The sequence below is a fragment of the Apis mellifera genome, linkage group LG2 (genome assembly GCF_003254395.2).
Source record: "Apis mellifera strain DH4 linkage group LG2, Amel_HAv3.1, whole genome shotgun sequence".
Lineage (NCBI taxonomy): Eukaryota > Metazoa > Arthropoda > Insecta > Hymenoptera > Apidae > Apis > Apis mellifera.
In genome coordinates, this window is record NC_037639.1 from 13,747,330 (window position 1) to 13,764,296 (window position 16,967).

The window sequence follows — 16,967 nt, forward strand, 5'->3', positions numbered from 1 at the left end:
TAAAGCACGTGCCACGATTCGCTCATTTCATAGGTGCCGTGAATAGAGCAAATGCCATTGCATGATTATAGAGGAAGCCGGGTAGTGCGCGCACGCGTTTTCTTCGCCATAGTTAAACGTGTGCGTGAAAGTATCAAATAAGAGTGGGGATCGAAGGCGGGTGAGGAAACCGAGTGGGGGCAGAGGGGTGGAGCAGCCGCCGTCTGATGACACCTGTGGCTCGACCCCCACGATCAGTTCAGCCGCGACCGTCCACGCGCCGTCTTGTTGCAACGTTTTTATACAGTCACCACTTCAATATACGTATATGTACACACACATACATACGTCCATGGATATATACTCGCACGCGCAATTCACGTGTATAAGTATGCATATAAATGCTAATAGTAGGTGTACACGTGTAAACGAGTAATTTTTATTCTTTACCACGTGACAAACCGTCGTGCGCATCTGCCATTATCGTGAGCGAACTGTCATTGTGCTCTTTTTTGTGCAACATAGTAAAGAAGAGGAACGCAAGGAATAATCATTCTTTCCAGTATGTACCATGGATATTGTACTATTCAACAATCAGTTCTTTACTAGTATTCTTTTTCCCCATATCGACCAGTGTTCCGTTCACGTACGCCGTTGACAACTGTGATCAGCTCCCTCTATCCATTTCAAGCAAAGCTTTTACGTTTGATTCTAGTGTTGATAGATACTTGATACGATTCACGCCTGTATATATCCTAAGAACAAGGTCGTCGATGTAGAGCGTTACTTTCTAGACAATCAAGTCTGATCATTAAAATTATGTACGAAGAAATTGTCATATAGCTTTAAATAATTGTGAAATTCTCATCTGCCTTGGTACAAATAATTAATGGCGCGTTTTTTACCGTATGTGAATTTTTAGTTATATTTTTTTTAATATATAAATATTTATTAATATTAATAATATTTATTAATATTGTTCATATTTCACGAATAAATGTGAATAAAGCATTATTAAACACCATTAGAAAAACATTTCACAAATAACGGTCAATAGTGTTTCTTGGCACGATCTTGTGAACGACCTTATTCCTAGGGAATGATCCGTAATGTTGCGACTGTGCACAAGAAAACAGAACGCGGCCTGTATGCCCGGCAATGCGAAACGAATGAGGCAGAGGAGCATATTCCTTACATATATATTTACAATGTATGTCGTACAATTCAGGAAAGCTAAAAATTTAGAATTTGTATTTGAAATTGCACATTATAATCTTGATAGACAACAGTGAAGTATATAATAACGATATAAGTGAAATTCATTTTCATATGTAAATTTCAAAATTTGTTTATTTTCACTTACGAAATCAAGAATTAAATTGATATGTTTATAAGTGTTCGATATTATTATCAGATTCTTTATTTTTATATTAGAGATTAAAGTTACATTGTTAATATTTTGAAATTTTTATTCTTTGCTTTGAAAAAAAAATAAAACCAAAAAACAGAAAGATAACAATTTTTAAATTTTTAAAAGAATTCATGATAAATTAAATTCAATTTTTTGCAAAATATTCTTAAATATATACATATATATCTTGTTTTACTAGATATACTCGGTTTGTTATTAAAGCAGATCATCGCTTAGACGTGCATCGAGTTTAAAAAATAACTCGTGTTGTCCGCGGCGCTATCTCTCTGTTTCTCTTTCTTACTTAATCACTCTTTTTCTCTTTATCATTCGGTAAATAAGACGCGTGCTGTATCTACACATATCCAATGCATATGTATAGGATAAATAAGCGAAACCATGTTGCATGTACAATAACTAGTAAAGTATTGGTATCCATGCACGAGACAGGGATTTGACAAATATAGATACTCGCAATATAATGTGTGAGTTACTCATACTAAGAAGTAGAAGAGCGTGGAAAAGAAGGTGAAGGGAAAACGGGAAGGAGAGATGACAAAGGAAATAACATGAGATTCCATTTATGTTCAACAAAATTTTCGTATTTTATAAAATATAATTTCGTATTAAATATAAATCTAAATATAATTCTTGTCAAATATTATCTATTTTTCGATATCTTTAATCGATTTTATATTTTTAATTTTTTATATGTATAATTATATTTTTAATATTTTATGTAAATTCTTATTTAAAATTTCATACATCAATAATATATTGAAACAAATAAAATTAAAAATATTTTATATGATTTTATGGAAAAATATTATTTTATAATGTTTATTAAATCAGCAGAATAATTTCAGTTTCTTGATAAATTCAAACGCGTATATATGTATGTATATGTTATATATATATATATTTATATATATATGTATATATATATATAAATATATATATATAAAACATACATATATATATAAACATATATATATATACATACATATATATACATAAATGAATAATAAGAAGTTAAGACAGTGGCGACGCATCATCGTATTCGTTGATATGAGGTAGCAAATAATGGCACATTTCTTAGTGTGAGTGCAATCATGTTTGTCTCGTTCAAACTTTAAGTGGGGATGGGCATGTCGAGTTAGGAGGATCAGCAGGTCTGAGTGGGGGAAATAGCGTGGACAGGTTGCGTTCGTGCTAAGCTAAGTCTCGTCGCCTCGCATTCCGAGACATGGATTCCGGAGCGGTTTTCTTTTAAGAGTAAGAGAAAGAAAGAATGATGGAAGAAAGAAGAAGTCAAACAAAAAGAAAAAGAAAGAAAGAATGAAAGAGAAGTGGAACGTTTACGGTACCGATTTTCCAGTAAGCATTCGAATCTCTCATTCTTTTTTCGTGAATAGATCAGGATAGTTCGTGAAGACGTTTTTTTTAATTTCAATCAACTCCTTATACAAATATGTAAATTATAAAGGTAGAACGTTCGTTGCACTTACAGCTACTTATCGACTGGATCACGATCCCACTTAGCGTATGTCCTTGAATCATGTAACGCTTTTACTCCTCGACTTTTCGCCTCGTTACCCATCCTTCAAAAACGTCTTAATTCACAGTTAAAAAAGTAATATATAATATTAGTAACATATAATATATAAGTAATATTAATATATAAATTTTCTAAATTCATCCGTTTATCTTTTATAATATTAAGATTATTAAAGTAAAAAAAAATTTTTTTTATTTGAAAGTTAAAAAAAAAATTAATAAATTATATAAATGATTTATTTGAAAATGGCAATGAATCCATAAATAGATTATTTTATTTCGAGTCATTTTCGACTTAAGCTAAAAATGGCACATTAATTCGCAAAAGAATTATGATTTATTCGCATATGTTTACGAATTAAAATATATTATCTATAATTTATAATTAATATACGATATATTTAATATACAATGTATTTTGTTACATTTTAATCACATTTTCGATAAAATCTTAACAAAATCGTTTTATATAATTTTTAATTAATGCTTTGAAAGTATAAATTATTTCTCAAAAAAAATTTTTTATTATCGATATAATGATTAAGTAATAAATAAAATGCATTTTATCAATTGTAATCCGCTTTTGGTTCAAGAATCGTCGAAGGTACAGTGAAAGTGCATAGACGAGTCAGAACTTGCAAGAGAAAGGAATAATTATAGCTTATGACATACTGTTGCAATGGATGATTCTTCGTATAGAATAAAATATTCTAAATAAATATATTCTTATTGTATATGTAGATATTCTTAAATGTTTACTCATAAAATATTGTATTCTTTCAAAATTTTTTCAAGAAATAATATCTATTAAAAATATTCAAATATAAATATAATATTTTTATATCTTTATAAAAGTTAAAATTGATTTTTAATAATTTTTAAATTTTATATTTTTTAATTTATTCTATTTATTAAAATGAGGAAAAAATAAAATCATATAATTTATATGTATATTATATATTTATTTTTAATTAATAATGAAAGTTTTGAGGAAATTTAAAGTTCTTTAAAAAAGAAATGCATAACATCATGAATTTGCATTGACAGGTCAATAGATCCGCCATCTTGAAATCCTACAACCAATCGAAAGATCGGACAAGTAACACGTGGTCCTCGAAGTACGCGCAGAGTGTAGTTTACGAACGGTAAACGAAACGCGAGGGACATTCTGTTGGCCTCCGTCGTTCCTGCGTTCTCTCCCGGGTTTCCTTAGTTTATAAATAAACGACGTACTCGATGGGCTTACCTGGTACGTTCCGCTTTCAACCGTAACACTTATCTTAACGTTTCTTAGCTGAAAGACACATATGAATCGTTATTCTTTCACTATTTAAAGTATATCCGCTTAACGATACGTTGATACTCGATCGATGAAGAAGAAAACGATGAATCATTTGATCGAGTTTATTAAGTAGTGTATTCGAAAGGTTCGCCGAGAAACATGAAAATTCTCGGCGACCTACTACAATGCTTCCTCGAATGCCTACTGCAAGGACTTTCACCCAAGCGGATTGAACGTAGCAGGATTTTGGCGCCAACTGTTTGTAATAACGTTGACCTCGACGACGGTTCGAATGGAAAATAACCACTGAATGTGACAAACTGAAGAATGATTAATTATACAATTATTTGCTTTACTTCATTAATATTTTCAATATTGCGTTAAAAAATGTTTTACGCTAATTTTTGAACGAATTTAAATTAACTATAAGAAAGAAATATTTGATAGGCAATTATATTTTGCAACTGTACACATTTGTTACGAATAAAACTAATAAAATAGATAAAAGAATATATAAAAATATAGCTAAATATAAATTTTTATGTTTAGGTTGCAAATTTGGGAAAATCCATCAAGTGCCGTTTGAAGATTAATTTGCAGCATCAAAGAAAATAAAAAAGTCATTTAAATAAAATTGATGAGGGTTGATTCGTAAGACGTATTAACCACTTGTTAATAGTGTTGTCTAATTGTTACCTTACCGAATGGATCTTAATAATGTCATTACATTTAACTTACAAAATATAGTTATTTAATTCATGATTTAACGTTTTTTCGTGACATGCGTTTACGTGAGTGTCAATTATTTTTCAATTCACTTTATCTTTTTTGTTTTTTTATGGAAAACGATGCATCGTGTATCTAGTTAACCGAATATAACATCGGTACGGTGAATGGAAAGTTAACAGATCACGCGACAGTGATGCAGTGCCGTAGTGTCAGTGCCAAGTGCCACGTGCCCATTGCTTGGATTACTTGAAGATGCCGTCGTCCGGTGGATACTATGACGACAGGAATCCTTTGCTCAAGGGCACCTTATCGAGGTGAGTTTACGTGATTTCTCTTTTAAATTTTATTCAACTTTTATAATTCGTATATCTCAAAAGTTAATTTTGAAGTCAAACTATCTGAATTATATTGCTTTACATGTCTGCTTGCAAATATTAATAATAATCGAAGGAAAGTGTGACATGAAAAATTCGTTTTACTTGACCAGAGGCTTGATCTCCTTGATGTCTAACCGGTCTCTTGGCTCTTTTCTGTTTTTAAACGCATTAGCTTCTGTTCCATCGACCGTTTCCAAAAGTCTATATTATTGTAATTGAATCGTATATTTCTTTAAAAAACGAAGAAATTAAAGATTTAAAGATATTTCAAATATTAACGATTTTAAATTTTCCTCAAAATTGTATAACGCATTAGAAGAAAAAAAATTTGTTGGATACGAAACTGAGATAAAATACTGTATATTGATTGAAGTGTTTTGCTTATGTATATGCCGCGTGAAATACAGTGTTAGCGTTTTATTTACTCTTACCAACAATCAATTTAACATTCAACAGCAATTTGCTCGATTAATTCGTCGTAATATCTTCTCGAATATGATCAACAGTATATAGTGTGAAAAACATTTGTGGCCTCTCTATTTCTCTATCGAATTACCATCGCAAACCACTTTTACGTTAAAGATCGATTGTATGATCTTTCAATGATGTGGGCGTGCACGTGCACCGTTTAACGCATTGAACGCGCTAAATCATTCCTTGTTGTGGCACGTATGCGGCTAGACAGTTACGATACTGATTGTGCCATGAAGTGTCGCGTTTACACACGCATATTTCGCCAGTTAAACGGCAAGGTGTTCGACATCAACATCTGTATAAAACAATGTCTAACTATATATTTAATATAATTCAATAATTTTTTTGATATTATGAAAGAAATTGTGTAAGAACTTTCTAATAATAATAATATGATTCATTTTCTTTATTTGTATCAAATAATTATTGAATTGTTGAGTTTTCTTTAAAATAAAATCTTTCCTGAAATATATTATCTTCAAATTTACATTTTTTTAAACTTAATATAATAAAAAAATCATAATGATTCAACTATTTTCAAATATCGAATAATTTAAATATGAAGTATAAACGATCTTTTATATATTTATATCTATAATAGATATAGATAATAAATCAAAGATTTAGTTAGTCATATTACGAAAATATAATTGAAATCGTAGTAAAAAGATACGAAGAAATTTTAATTCGCGCGTAATTCGTTTAAGTGGAAACATAGTTAGTGGCATCAATTGACAGTGACCTAAAAACTCATAGACATCGTTAAGAGTTTCGATTTACACATCGGCTGCGAATAAGGCCGATTAATCGAAGTAAAAGCAATCCTGATCTTCAGTACTGTTTTTTTCCCAAGATTTGTTTTTATTTGATCTCAAGAAGATGATTAATTTATCGAATCGGATAAATTTATTTTTCTGATAATAGTTATTTTTTCCAAAAAAATTTATTATACGATGGATATTGAATCGATAGAGAAAGGGATGGTAAAACAGAATTGAATTAACATGCAACAAGTAGGACGTGATTAGAATAGCGTCCTTGACCTTGCTTGTTGTACGACGAATTTTGATGCAATTCCAGATCAATTAAAGAATATAAAATTTTAATAAGAATAAATTTCGTAATTATTCAGAGTGAGCGAATGTAAGGCAAGGTCAGCAGTATAAAAATTATCAAGCTTCTGTATATATCACAATATTACGTTTATATCGTGTGACGAGATTATACAAAATTAAAAACCAAATTTGCACTTTTTGTTATACCCACGTCATTTGGAAAATGATATATTTTGTGATGGAGAAATCTGAAGAAAAATTCCTGCGATCTGACCCTGATTGTTTTATAATATATCTCTACGACCTTGATCGTTAACGATCTCTAAATTTGTTTTAAAATGATAAAAAAGCGAAGGAAAAGAGAAGAAAAAAAATATTTTTGTTGAAATCCGTCGAAAATTTCGTTGAAATTCCTCGTCAATTTGCCGTGCACAGTGCTAACGAGCGCGGTAACGTGACAATTTCCTCGGGTCAAAAATATCCGGCGACCTCATTAAATCGCGTCGATTCATTAGAGAAGTTTCTTCCGCGTCTTCCTCTCGTAGCGCAATGCGCTCTACTGGTCCAGCTTTCGTAAGTAAATTTCTATGCACGAAGAATGCTTTTGCCACTGTATGGTATGTGGGGCTATGGTTGGCTGCATACTACTCGCACTACCGTATTATCGATGATACTCGGTTGGCCCGGAGCGCGTAACTCGGTAATGGTCCCTGATGGTGAAATTAAAGCCGGCTCGAATGCATTCCCTTCCACACAACTAACGAGGCTTTCGCGGCCGCGTTTGTTTCAACGATTTGCCGCGCGCGTGGCACGCGGAGGGTTCGGGTTGCGCGAGCACCGCTCTATATATCGGAACGAGAGAGATGGTTTCCAATCCGAAAAGGATGTTGGAAAGAAAGAGGGGCGCGCGACAGTTCTGTTCTCCTGGATGGCACCGCCCTTCTGTTCTCGCGCCGGCAGCCATCAAGTTTGAAGGGAAGGACGCACGCTCTTTTACGCCATATTCGTTCGTATGTCGAAATTTTTCTGACTCTGATGAAAATAAATGGGTTTACCGTGATCGAATTAATTGTCACGATGCATTGAATCGCGTGTCCCAGCTGGCAAGTGCCCGACAATTTTCGCGTTTAGCGTTGCGATCATTTCAACTGCGATAGCTATTGTTGATATCGAACATAGAACGACCGTAGAATACAAGCTAGATAATGAAAAGTCACGGAAAGGAAAGAGTGGGGAAAACAAATATAGGGATATGATAAAAAAAGTCGAATTAGGGAAGATGATAGCGAGGCATATTTCTTTCGATTCTTTTGTTTTAATATTGTTATACATCGACAGAATCGGAATAATTGCGTTAATAAGTATAATTAATTAGTAGACTGATAGTTTAACTTGATACTTTAATTTTGGGAAAAAATTGTGAAAATAGTAGAGCGAGTATTTTAACAAGTTTCGTTCAACCATTCATATTTTGTTGATTCTCGACCGCTATTTTAAAGCATGGGATGAATCATTTCGGTACTCTCTCTAAAAATAGTTGAACGCCTCGCCCGGCATAAAAATGACTGTCACTAAGAACACCGTTGCATCGAGTTGTAGTAGCTTGGAAATTTTAAAGAAAAGAAAATCTATGACCACTGTGTGGAATGTGAAACAATCGCTTGCCTTTTGACAAAACTTATTATTACATTATCAATTTGTGTCGCGTTGCACACACGTGCCGTATATTAGACGCGTGACGTCCGCGAAGTAACAACTCTGAAAGAGAAGGGGAGACCGAGGAGCAGGAAGACGACCGATGGCGCCGTGCTTCTTTTCTCATTATCGTAACCACAGGGTTCCAATAGTATGCAACGTTCTTGGTACAGTAACCCGTTTTTCCCTCGCTATTTATCGGTCATTTAATGAATTCTCTTTGTTTAATGATAAAGTACAAAAAATGATTTAAAAATATGTAATTGCATTTTGAAAGATCGATTATGAAAATTTGTTAACTTTTTTTAAACATCTTTTAACTGAGCTAAAGCTTCGTGAAAAGTTATGAAATATAAATAATATTTTAAGTATAATCTTATCTTTAAACTGGCAAGATAAAACGTTAGTTCCTTCTATAAGTTTCGATTATAATAACTTTGATTTTTCTTATCTTATATATGCAAAGTCGATAAAATTCGAATTAATTTTGCGAAATATAATAAGAAATAATTTTATGATGATCGAAAAAAAGAGACTATTGGCTATTATTGATAATTTGTCAAAGAGAAAGGCCAAAGATGCGCTTTCGCCGAGTGTTTAGTCGAAATTGGCTCTATGTTGTAATGGGCCAAAGAACATGGCGATACTCTCTTTTAAAAATAGGAAGCCTCATCTTCGGGTGGAAGGCGTCTCGATCCTTCGACTTTGAACGCAAGATAACAGTTGATAATAAAAGCACGATAACCATTTATTGATAATCTATTTCTAAATAAAAGTTTGGGGAAAACCTATAATGACTTGTCGCTCTGTTTTTCTTTTGTCTTTTTTAAATAATTTATAAAATTACAGTTCGCGTTATATTCATTTCAATCGTATTAGATATATGTATTAAAAACAATATGATAAATCATGTATTTAATTATATTCGGCATACATATGTATATGCATAATATTTTATATAATAGAAAAATGATATTAAAAAAAAAAAAAAAACAATCAACTTAGATTAGAAATATTTCTATGAATCTAGAGAAGATCGTGGTACGTTTATTTTCACTTTTGCTGACGCAACGAACGCCGTTGGCTTAACCGTATTTATACCTCCTTTAGTTACAATGCGAGGTTCAAATATATAGACATCGTACGAAAGAATTTATTCATATGGAATTTTCAAATTATCCTTCCGAAGAGAAGGATAATCGGTCGGTATGCTAACGCCTACGCAATCATCGCGATTGTCAACGATTTGTCTTGTCGCTTTTCTTCGTGCATTCTTCGAGGGCAGCCTTGTATTTACTCACGATGCCGTGAACAGCGCCGCTTTCCAGGCAAAATCATTAGCACGCCAGAAACTATTATTTAACGCAGAGGAATTTTTGTCGATATTCCTTTTTTAAAAAAATTAATTCAAGTTTATTTGATAACATGAATTCCATTCGATAATTATAATTATACAATATACAATAAATATATAATAAACATATCAATTTTACATATTGAAAGTGTCTTTTTTCGCTTTTATGATTTTCTCGAGACTTCCATAGCGTCTCTCTTTATTCGCGTTCCATCTAGCGGACCAGAAGCGAGACACGCTCGTCAGACCGAAGCGACTTCAAAAATTGTTTACACCTCTTCTTTCATCGTTAACCATCGGCCGACCGACCGCTCGGTCGATCTACTACGCAGAAGCATCGCTTGCTTGTTCTTCAACATTCTAACGGCCGTTGGTGGCTTTGGGGCAAAAGAAGCCAAGCCATGCTCTCTAACACTTTCACCAGCAGATTTCCAACGTGATTCTTGAGGCTTTGCTACGTTTACATTGATTTCATATCCGAATAATGTTAATAATTTAAAAAAATTGAAAAGGAAAAATTGATTAAAAATTGATTTATACCGTATCAAATATTAAGTAGAAGAATTTTACAAAAAAGATACTAATAATTATCGTTTTAATTGAATAATTAAGTAGGATATGTGTTATTGTTTTATTACACTTACTATTTAATCATTTGATAAAATAGAGGGTTGACAAAATTATTCTCGCCTTTGGTGAACATCGAACGAGCGCCAAGTTGGCTCAGTTTCATTCGCGGTGAAAGTTTGAGTGTCGAGGTGCATGGCCTCGTTCTCTGGTCTGTTATCGACGCGATGTGAACGCCCCCTAATACAAGACAGTAGCATTGCGCTTCGCCATGACTGGAGCAGGGCACGTTCTACGTCTCAGAGATACAACGAAGACGAAAGAAGGCAACACAGGAAGGGGAAAAATGTGAACTAGCCTTACCTCGATAGATACGCATATAAATTTTTTTTCCTTGTCAGAATTTCTGTCAACAATTTCCCTGTTTTTTAATACCCAATTGCCTACGATGCAATTTATTTATTATTATTTCTCTCTTTTTTTTTTTTTTTTATCTTTTTTTAATGCAATAAACGAGTAAACAATAGAAAAAGCAAAATAGAAAAGTCAATTCTTCTACATTTAATATTTTCTTTCACGAGGTATACGAGGAGGAGGATAAAGTTACGGTGACTGCATAAATTCTTCAGAAAAGTTTGAAAAATAGACGATACTTCCTGAATGGACTGTTGACGAGTGGTTGGTTGGTGCCTCAGGAGAGGAGTTGAAAAAACTCCTCGAGTTAGTCTCATCAGTCTGTTTCTTCTGCTGTGAGAAAATCTTCGAAGTTGTTCTGTAATGGTGTACTTGCCGGTGCAAATATCAGGCTCTATCAGTTATACATCCCGTATGATTGATTCTCGAACGAACGATTCTCGAAAGGATATTCTTAAAAGTTATTTCAATAATTTCAACAGTATATATTCATAATTTTCCACTATTCGGATGTTTGTTGATTTTATAGATATCAATTTGTTTGAAATTGATCCATTGTGAATTTACTTCCAACGAATTTTTAAAACGTAGCAAAAGTACGTTGTCACTTTTCTTCGAGGTTTGCCTTTAGGGATACTTTCGAAGTATCGTCTCGTCTTTCCTTTTTGCAACTTCTAAAAATGGAACTATCTTTCGAACACTGTTAATACGAACCATCTGTTCCTATAACTTCTAAATCGATATCGAGCATATAGCATTACTTTAAAGTTATAGTCATCGATATCGTCAACACGGGAAAAAGAACGAAATGAATTTACAAGTTTTTTCGAAACGTACTTATTATCTTTATTAGGTGCACGTTGGTTTCTTGCGTGTCAAACTACAATCAAGGGAGAATGAAATCTATGGTTCTTTGGTTAAAAAAAAAAAAAAAAAATTGATTATCCATTGATCGGTGGGACGATTGACTCGATGTAATGGAATCAAGAAAATAGCGGAATGAAACCGGACATTAGTGATAAGTTGTTGCAAAAAAGTGCACGGTTATTAGAGCACGTTATCTGAGGCTAGCTCTTGGTAATATTATTATTTCTCCCTTCTGCGTAATTCTTTGTACGCTCAGCCAACTGCATTATAGTTTCTTACCCAATAGCACGCCGTGATTACGCCATTATAATCGTACCTCTCCGACGACTACTTCTTCACCGTGCAATTAGCGGCCGAATCTCTAAATGCAATCGTGTAGCTGCATGAAATCCGCGCAATTTCACGATTCACCGATAGACGACACGTTTAGATTGCCAGCCGACGATTCTCCTCGTCGGTAATTTGTTTCTCTTGAATAACGGCAGGACGCAATTACGAGAGTTCGATAGAGCGCTTTTCGAAAATGTTTCGAGAAGCATTCGGTCCATTCTTCGCTTCGAAAAAAAAAAAATAGAACGCGAAGAGAGATGAGAAATAAAGATATAGAGATAAAAGAAGAGGGAAATGTTCGGTTCGAGGAAAGAAAATCGAAGCGATGCGATCGAATTAGGTTATATAGTTGCTCGCGGTAAAAATGTCGGCTCTCTGGTGTTCTCCGCATTTCAGTGACGTCACGATCGCGTAGAAAAGTTCCGTTAGGTATCTCCCGCCCCTGAAGAGTTGTGGGAATCATCCGGTTTGAGCAACGTGGCTTCGACTTCTCCACGACACCGTCCACGGTTACCAGTCTTTTTGCGCTAGCCTGTTCACTTGCTTTTCAACAACCTATCAACGTCCATCTTTCGTTTACTCGTCTCATCCGATCTCGTTACTCAACGCGTGTTTTACATACGTATAGACGAGCAAAAATGTCCTTGGATTCGCGGTCGAAGATCCGGGTCAAGTACGGGAAACGTTACTTTTCTTACTATTATCGACACGTTTCTCGTATTCGCGTTGCATAATATTTCATTCGTCCGATCGAAACGAATTATCCCGCGATGCGTGGTGATTGAGAATCTTGAAAGAAAGCGCGTGTATCCGAGTCGATAACGAGCAACACGTTTTCGCTCGTTCGTCCAATGTTATCGTCGCGCGAGTATCCGAACGAGTTTCTTATCGGCACCACTTTGTTTCCATTTCACGGCCCTCGATGAAAATTCGAATCGAGAAATCCCGAACGAGAAATCTTGGAACTCTTGGGGAGACCTTGTATATTCACGGATCGATACAACGAACGAGTTTCGTCTCGTTAGAAGATTCGTGAATATTTTCGTTTCCTGTCCGTTCACCGTGTATTACACCTTCGTCGCGTATATTCGTGGCATTATCCTCATTTGCATTCGTTGAGCGGTACCTTTAGGGTATGTATATCCGAATTTCGTTTGCATACAGGACGGGTTCCTTTGTCAGTGAAAATACGGCTGTTAGCCCACTACATATTCGCCTCTATTCCGGCTTCTTTCAACTAGTTTACCAAAGCCACTCATTTCGAGAACTTTACACGGACACGCGCACAACAACACAAAATTTCACAGACGCGGTGAGAAAAAGAAGGTGAGAGAAATGGCAAAGGACGGAGTGTAGGAGACGAAACAATGAGGAGAAAGGAGAGTGGCGCGGAAAGGAGATGGAAAGCAAAGGACGTGATTTGATAACGCGGCATCGATCCAGCTTCTCAGGATGCTTCCACCCTTCCCCCTTCATTCTCCGTCTCGATTCTCCTTGCTTTTCCATTTCACGCCCCCTCTCGATCCCCCTCTCGGCCTTTGCTCATTTCTGCGAGTCTGTGCAACCGGCACAACTACAAATACCGTCCTCGCTGTCCATTTCGCTCGATCTTCGGGATCACCGGTAGGCTTCGTTCCTATCTTGGAACGAGAATCCCCGATAAATTCTTGGACGTTGGGTTATTTCAGACGCGTCGGCCACACGAAAATATTCCAAGCTCGTAATGGGTTACTCCGGTCGTTTCGTATCCGTTACGACTTTTATTCTCCCTCCTTCTCCACTGTCGCGTCGAGGGCTCTTTTATCCGGAAGTAACCCCTAAAAATCCCCTTAACCCCGTGTACACGTCGAACCGCGTATATCTATACGGTAGTATTGGAAAGAATTTCTCCCTTCACGAATTTTTCGTAAACGTTTAGATATAAAATTAACCGTCCTGCCGAAACCGAGCAATTTGAGATATCTAATCTAGTCAAAGTCACCGCATTTGCGAGCGTGCTTTGTTTACGTCGCTTAGGCGAGTGAAAGTTTCCGTCAGGCAACGGGTAACGCGATTTTGCGCGTGCAAGTACGCGCGAACGTGTATGTTTTATAGCAGTATCTGCGCTCTAAAATTTTTCCACGGATAACCTCCTCTCTCTCTCTCTTCCAATTGGTCGAATCTTGGAAAGCGCGAACGAATAATCGTAAATAATCGACGATGCGGGAACGGCGGATGATAAAGTAATTAAGAGAGAAAATCGATTTGTCCTAAATTACGATCCTGTTATTAAATTATCAGCATTCGGGGCAAGTCGCGTTACGAGCGGAATACGAATGGAAGAGCAGGCGAGATTACCTTGAAGGCGACAAGTGGCCTGGCCAATGAACCGGCCGCACGTCCGAACGGCTGCCACCGAGACGCCACGAATTAAACGATCCGAAGATTTTTTTTCCAATCCTCGCCACAATTTCTTCTGCCCAATTCGTATATTGTTGTTTTCTTGCCGGTCCCGGATATGTCGAACTCGTGTTTGTGACCTCTGATATGATCGAATAAAAAAACGCCTTCTTATCTTGTTCGGCACGTCTTTGTTTATGAAGAAAAAGAAAGAATTTTACACGAATTTTTTTTTTCCAGTTTATATATGACCGATGAAAGTCGTTGTTGTAGGAACTCGATAATATATTTGTTCAATACGATTTTTTAATTTAATTATCTATATTTATTTACACGTGGAAGTATTGTAATTTGTTTTCGTGGAAAAATCGACTTTTGATCTTTGTTTTTAATTCCATCGTAAACCTTTCATCCTTGTATGTCCAGGTTATTGCAAAAAAAAAGAGCTATTTGTACCTCTTTTTGGAATTTGTTTATAGCCGTCCATTTTCACGAGAACCGACTGCGCCGGCGTTCACGTACTAAACGATTCGAAGCACGAACATTTCTATCGTTCGTTTAATTTATCGTTCCAATCTCGATGTAGTCATAGGGTTATAATCGATCAATTTTTATAGTTGGATAGTACGTTGATAAATTTTTCCAAGTTTTCTAAGTTTTCTCTCACAGTTATTGTTTTCTCGAGATTGCATCATCAGTATCAATTTTGCGAGGTTTTCTCGTCCGGAATACGGTTGGTGCTTGCACGAGGTCAGTTACCAGCTGTCGGTAAATTCTCAAGTAAACAAACGAGAAAGGACCGTCGAATGTTAAAAGTAGCGGTGCGAGTTTTCGGTCGGTCGTTCGAGTTCAACCTTGGCTCCCTCGTTTAAGTTCGGAGCCAACAATCGTTACACGCCATTATACCGTTTTCTTTGCTCGTTCTGCTTGATTATGACCTTTCCGTTCCTATTCCTTTTTTCCTTCCATTAACTCACCAATTAATCGTCGAGGGTTGTACAATTAAACGTTGACGCCGCACGCAGAACGTAATCGCGCGATCTCGGAAAGGGCCATTGCATTAGACGGAGAGGGAAAAGACGAAGAAAAAGAGAGAGCATGAAATAGAGCTCGCGTATTGTTATTATTAAAAGCTCGTAACCAACGAAGGAGGACGATTACGTTTCGCTCGGTACGGTCGTTTTGTCTTTCGAATCCCGTCGTTTTACGAAAGTAGAGGTTTTTTAGTAGACACGTAAATAGCGCGCATACCGGCACCGGGTGCAAAGGTTCCGGCCATGACGGATTGACGAATCGATTTCTCTGCGGCAGATACGTTTTACCACCGTCTTCGAGACCGTTTCTCCCAGCTTCTTTCTCTTTCCTGCGTACACGCAAGGAAAAAGAAGAAACTTGTCGACACAGGGAACGATCTCGTTTTTTCTTTTCTCGTGGCCAGAAAAGCGAATGCGCTCTCGTTTCGAGAGCGAGGAGAGACGAGAGAGATAATCGTTTCTCGTTTCCTCCGCTTCTGACTGACCCTCTTTCTTCTATCTTCTTAGACGTCTTGATACGCAAAAGTTACACGCGTTGTACGCGCCCGATATATATTTAGCGCGTGCGGCATTTCTCGACCCACATACTCATCTGAAGGTAGAATGTCTCGTATACAGTGGAGTTATCCCTCTGCTAGTCACGACAAAGACGTTGTTCTCTCTCTCTCCTTCTTTCGCGATCTATCATCTTCGATGCAACGACATCTCGGGATCATCGAGTCGCAACCTCGATTTTTAACAGCCTTTAGTTGATCTCGCTTTCCCCCTTTTTTTCTTGCAACTTCTTTTTTTAACGCAGTTGCTTCGATGAAGCAGAATTGAAGAGCGTTCTCTTATTTTTTATTTAATCAGATTTAATCTGAATAGTTTCTATCTTTATCAGAATCGACACTTTTGAACGCAATCCGATCGATTCGATTGTCTCGATAAAAGAAAAAAAAAGAAAAATAATGAAGAGGGCGATAAAAGCCACTTGGAAATGCACGGAATTTGCACGGGCATCGCGTAAATTTCCAAGAGCATCTCTTCGCGCGAATACATTTGCGAAGAATCGTGTTTGACGACAGAGACGAGGAGCTATGAGTCATTGTCGATGGTGTTAGGGGAGCTCGGATAACCACTACTAAATCAATGGCGCAGTCATAGTCGACATCGGTGCATTATCGTCGTGTCCCTTTCTTCTTGATTCATTTTGCGCATCTGTGCGTGACCGTGTTCCGACTGAAAATCGATAAGATCGTTCGAAAGTTTAACCTTTACGGGAGGAGGATTTGCCTTGCCGCTCTTCTAGTTGCCATTCTCGTTGCGTCCTTCGTGTGCGTGTGTGCCTACAATCTTCGTGGAGTTGTCCATTGTCCATTGCTGAACCGAAACGCGAGAAAGAAAAAGGGAGAAAATAATAGAAAGATAGAAAATGGAAGCGTTGGAGAATGCGGATGACGTGAAACAAGCGTGCAAACCGT

At 36.1% G+C, this 16,967-nt stretch overlaps 1 protein-coding gene across 4 annotated transcripts in view; it reads left to right on the forward strand.

The window, feature by feature from the left end:
- The first annotated feature begins 60 nt into the window (after positions 1-60).
- The window catches only part of LOC100577139 (AF4/FMR2 family member 4), a 114,610-nt gene continuing 97,703 nt past the window's right edge, over positions 61-16,967 (forward strand). The window contains exons 1-3 of one of the 4 annotated variants that reach the window (XM_016918070.2): positions 61-541; positions 3,995-4,196; positions 4,779-5,272. In XM_016918070.2, the coding sequence (XP_016773559.2) occupies positions 5,211-5,272 (62 nt within the window). In that variant the 5' untranslated portion in view covers positions 61-541; positions 3,995-4,196; positions 4,779-5,210. Of the gene's footprint in view, positions 542-2,566; positions 2,768-3,994; positions 4,197-4,778; positions 5,273-16,967 lie in introns of those variants that run through there. The other 3 variants (XM_016918071.2, XM_016918069.2, XM_006568964.3) reach the window with 3 other exon arrangements.